General features: G+C 33.5%; 1 protein-coding gene across 1 annotated transcript; it reads right to left on the bottom strand.

Moving 5' to 3' along the window:
* Positions 1-3,990: 3,990 nt before the first annotated feature.
* LOC145121290 (uncharacterized) lies at positions 3,991-4,938 on the bottom strand. Its single transcript, XM_079057063.1, has one exon. The coding sequence runs from the start codon at positions 4,936-4,938 to the stop codon at positions 3,991-3,993; it is 948 nt and encodes a 315-aa protein (XP_078913189.1).
* Positions 4,939-5,141: the final 203 nt, after the last annotated feature.

The raw sequence follows: 5,141 nt of genomic DNA on the forward strand, positions 1-5,141 counted from the left end.
ATTGCTAGTCGGGATTTTGGAGTCATATTTGCAATAATAGTTTTAGACTTATCCAAGTGGGAGACTGTTGGATTAGGTGTCTAAGCCCATAACTATAATTGGTATGTACTTGACCCGAGAGTAGCATGGCCCATTTGGGTTGCATATCATCAAGACAATTTGTTAGGATGGACTTTTGAGAAAATGTTATTTATGGTTTATTAATATATTATAAGTTTTAATATATTAATATGAAATCATATGATTTAATTAGTATTGATCAAGAATTAGTTTGGAATTAATTTAGTGATCAAAAGAGACTAATTAAATCAATGGGGGCTAATTGTGTAAATTAGTTATATTTATATGTTGGGCTTATGGTCCATGTTGGACTAAGTTTATGTATGGACAAATAAAGAGTTGGGCCACATGAACCATGGATCATAAACCCATGGGTATGAGTTTGGGTTAACCCATGACCTTTGGAATCCCACATATAAATATGTTACTCTATAGCCAAAATCACCACTAATGTATTCTTGGAGGATATGGACGATTTTGGTGTGTATGAATTCTCTCTCAAGAGTCACCTTTGTCCTAGATGTGTTGTGAGCCATTTGAGGCATTTCATACTATTGGTGCTAAGCTCTTAAGGCCAAATACAACAAGGTTTCAAGCTACATAAAAGGTATGTCATCCTAACTAGTATTTTATATTGTTTATGTCAATTGCATGCTAGTTATAGGCCTAATGCTTTGGAAATACAATTACATGTATAATTAGAGAAAACATAGATTCAAGGCATTTAGGGTTGTATGTGCACCATAGGATGTTGTAGTATACTAAAACCCAACAAAAATATCATATTATATTTTTTATTGTTCGTGATCGTTATTTATCGTTTAAGGTTAAATGAACTAAAATACACTTACACTAACGGGGTTAAACACAAAAATTTAGAAAATAGAACAGTGAAAGTAACATTTTTCAAAGTTCAAAGTGAAGGGTTCAAAGCAATATTTTAAAAAGTAAACGGGTGGAAAACCACACTCATAAACATAAAATATAGATAAAAGAATTACATAAATGGTCCCTATGGTTTACCCAAAATCACAAACTCAATCTCTGATACTTGAAAAGACCAAAATACACTTACACTAACAGATGAACAGTAACGACGTTAACAAAAAGGGTCATTCATGCAAGTTTTGGAAACCACATGGACTATGTTCGTCAAAAAAAATCAGGGACTGACTTTGTGACTTTTAACAAACCATAAGGAGCATTTTTGTAATTGTGTCATATATATATATATATATATATATATATATATATATATATATATATATATATATATATATATATATATATATATATATATAAAAGAGTGGTTAAAAAATGAAATCCTATAATTATAAACATTAATAAAAATTAATTAATTTAAACAAAAATGTGAGAATGGGGTTAAAAAGTGGGGAAAATACCGGCAATAGTAAAAAAATGGGGAGTATTTTCAAAAAATAGACACAAAAAATTGGATTTCCGGATATAGACGTGGATTCCGCGGAGGTAGCTCCGCGGAGCTCCGTGGAATCTACTGTAGCTTCGCGGAATGACAAAATCGTAAATAAATGAGTGTATTAAAAAAAAAAAAAAAAAAAACCTCAAGATCCATTCCGCGGAGCTACCTCCGAGGAATGAACTCATTCCGCGGAGGTAGCTCCGAGGAATGGATCTTCAGGTTTTTTTTTTTTTTTTTTTTTTTTTTTTTTTTTTCAAATCGATTTTTCGAGGTTTATATTCAATCCCCAGCTAATTATTTTCAAGCAAATATTATCGTACTATCATAATCTTTTTCTTGAAAATAATTAGTTGTGGAATTAATATAAACCCCGAAGAAACGATGTGAAAGAAAAAAAAAATTCTAAATATCCATTCCGCGGAGCTACTGTACATTCCGCGGAGCTCCGCGGAGCTACCTCCGCGGAATGCATGTCTATACCTGGAAATGTTCATTTTCATGTCTAAATTTTGAAATTATCCCCATTTTTTGACTATTACCGGTATTTTTCCTAAAAAGTGGATGCAGTAAGCCAGTCACCTTCGTCTCTGTAACTCATCAGAAATATTCAATATATATTTTATTTTTTCTTCGTTGATTAATTATTAAAAGGGGTTTTGACTTAAATAAAAGTGGTTTTGACTTTATAACCGGGTGCCTTTAAAACCCCCCATTCAGAGTATTCATATTTTACATTAACACGCAACTGAAAAAAAGATTTTTCTTTTTACATTTTTTTTTTCATATTCCAAAAGCTCCAATGTCAATATTTGGTGCGTGATCTTGTACAGTTATCTGATTGGCTTTTGACTTCTAGGAAATAAGGCGGTAAAGCTCGCATGCATGATCTTGAGATTGTGAGTGTTCCCATGAATTAGGGTAAATTTTGAAGATTCAATACCCATCATAAACTTAGTTAGCCTCTATTTACAATATCAATCACTCCAAAGTGTAATCCAAATCCTTTTTGAGTATATCCCTGACAGAAAATTTGATGTGATTTTCTTATTCCACTTAATCCATGGCAAGTCTTTGATGCTTGTTTTCTCTGACTTGATATTTAATTGCTTGCAACATTATTTTCAAATCGGATAATGAATTCCAATATGCAAATGCTTGAAAGTAAAATCGTTGGAAATTTTCTCCCTCTTTTTCAAACAGAGTATGTTACTACTATATGTAAGAGGGGTTGGCTAAAAAGACACCCCATTTTACCATATAGACACCCTAAATGTTCATGCTTATGAATGATGATAATGCAGGTGACTATTGGTGATGGAGAAAACAATGTTGAGATGATCAAACTGCCATCTTTAGGCATAGCTCTCAATAATGGTAGCAAGAAGACAAAAGTTGTATCTAACGTTATTAATTGGTTCCAACAATGACGAATATGGAGTTGATGATGTTATCTACATGTATGCATTTTAGGCCACACATACATTTCTTCTCAAAGATTCGAAAATTGGACACCTATAAAACTAATGGAAGTAACAGTATATATTATGCAAATTGAAAAAGGAGTGGGAAATTATTTGTTTTGACCAAAAGATTGTATAAATATGGCACCAACTAGACCACTTTTGATCAGTAGTCCACAAATTATATCTAAGATCATAACTTTCTCGCTTCTTCTTCTTATACTTTAATACTCTTTAATTTTTTGTGAAAAGCTTACATAACATTTAATATAGGCAAAATCAATAAATTGTATTCAATCCAGATAAACATTTCAATTGATTAAAGTAATTTTGTTTATGTAAGGGCGTGTCATCATTTTAACAATTAATCCAATAAAATGACTTTTAGCTAGCCATAATAACATGTTTCAGTTTAGGACATAATATGTTGTATATTATGGTTAACTTATTTAACCATGTGTATTGTGGTTATACAATTTATGTATGTTGCATAAATGTGAAACATAGTTCATAGTTGGCATGCTATAAACGTTTTCTTTCTTTTAACTATTTGTGGAAGTTTGGAAATATTCAATGGACAGAAGCTGTAAACCTAATTCATATCTTATCTTTTAGTTGATGTGTATAATGTTTAATATGTGCATATAATCTATCAGTTTATAATATTTTTGCTTTATAGTGTAACTTTTAATATACCAACTTTAAAATATATATTATTTATGTTAATATTTGAACTTATTATCAATATGATTTTTGTGTTACTGTGTCATGATGCATGTAAGGGGCGCTCTGATGCCTATGCATATTATATGTGCGGTTATTTTTTGTGATTCTTATAGTATGCAATTTTATACTACTCACCAATCTTATTGATTTAATTCAGGTAGGTCATATTATATGTGTGGTTGAATGTTTGCTGTTTAGTTTTTTTTTTTGAAACAGCCGAAAATTTTATTAAGCACCCCAAATAACGAGAAGCTAAATGGGGGCAGGATAACAAAAGAAACAATACAAAAACAAAAATACAGTTTAAAGAAATGGGGAAATAACCCAGTCTTCCCACATCTCACAATTACCACTACTCCTACATTTCACCCATAAGAATACAAGGGATTTAATGTTCTCCACTACTCGATAAGGCGCAATAAACAATCCCTTAAAAATTCGTTCATTCCTGGCTTTCCAAAGGCACCATATGAGACCATAGCATATTGATGTGAGCCTCTCTTTCCTCTTCCCATTACTACTACAGTTCACTGCAAATTGGATCAAATCTCCTACTGTTTCCAGCTGAGGAGTGATGATGTTGCACCATTGAAAAATCAAGTTCCTCACCATAGTTGCGTAAGGACACCTCACCAGAAGGTGGTCACAACACTCGTCTCCGCTAATACACGAGCTACAATAAGTAGAGCCTAACTTCAAACTCCTGCGATTGAGTTCTATGGCCGATGGAATCCTCCCCATGTTGGCTCTCCAAATAAAAGTAGACACCTTAATCGGAACAGTTTTCCCGCAACTAATTCTCGGTTCACTTGCATTTGTGATTGTTTTGTTTTCAATTCTGCTTCTCATTAAACAACCACTATAGTCCCCATCAGATGCAAGGATACACCGAAACTGGTCCTCTCCATTACTAGGGAACGAATTAGCAATATCCCTCAGTAGAAGATTGTATTGTACTGCCAAGCCAGCCATACTAGGGCATACATACCACCTACCTGTAAAGCCGTTATCCCCGATGCGCTCAGCCACCAAACACGATTTTTTCCTCTCCAGATCGTATAGACCCGAGTATTTTTCTTTGAGAGTGGCGTTTTCCACCCAACAGTCTCTCCAAAATTGCGTTTCCGTCCCAGACTTGATAGATTTTTTAAAAATATCGTTGTACCTGATCTCCAATTCTTCAATATCCTTTTTAATGTTTGTTATGTTCCCCCATACTCCAACAATTTTCTTTTTATGTAAATATGCCATTGGTTTGTTTCTGAGATTATGAATCCCACTAATGACCCTAGCCCAAAGTGATTCCGGCTCTTTATTCAGACGTCACCACCACTTAATCAACAAAGCAATATATAGAGATCTGATGGAACCAACCCCTAGTCCCCCATGCTCCTTTGGTGAAGTGACCTTCTCCCATGGCACCCAGTTAATTTTTCTGTTTCCTTCCGCTCCGC

Source organism: Lactuca virosa, chromosome 6 (genome assembly GCF_052849685.1).
Source record: "Lactuca virosa cultivar CGN04683 chromosome 6, Lactuca_virosa_CGN04683_v6, whole genome shotgun sequence".
NCBI classification, from domain to species: Eukaryota; Viridiplantae; Streptophyta; class Magnoliopsida; order Asterales; family Asteraceae; genus Lactuca; species Lactuca virosa.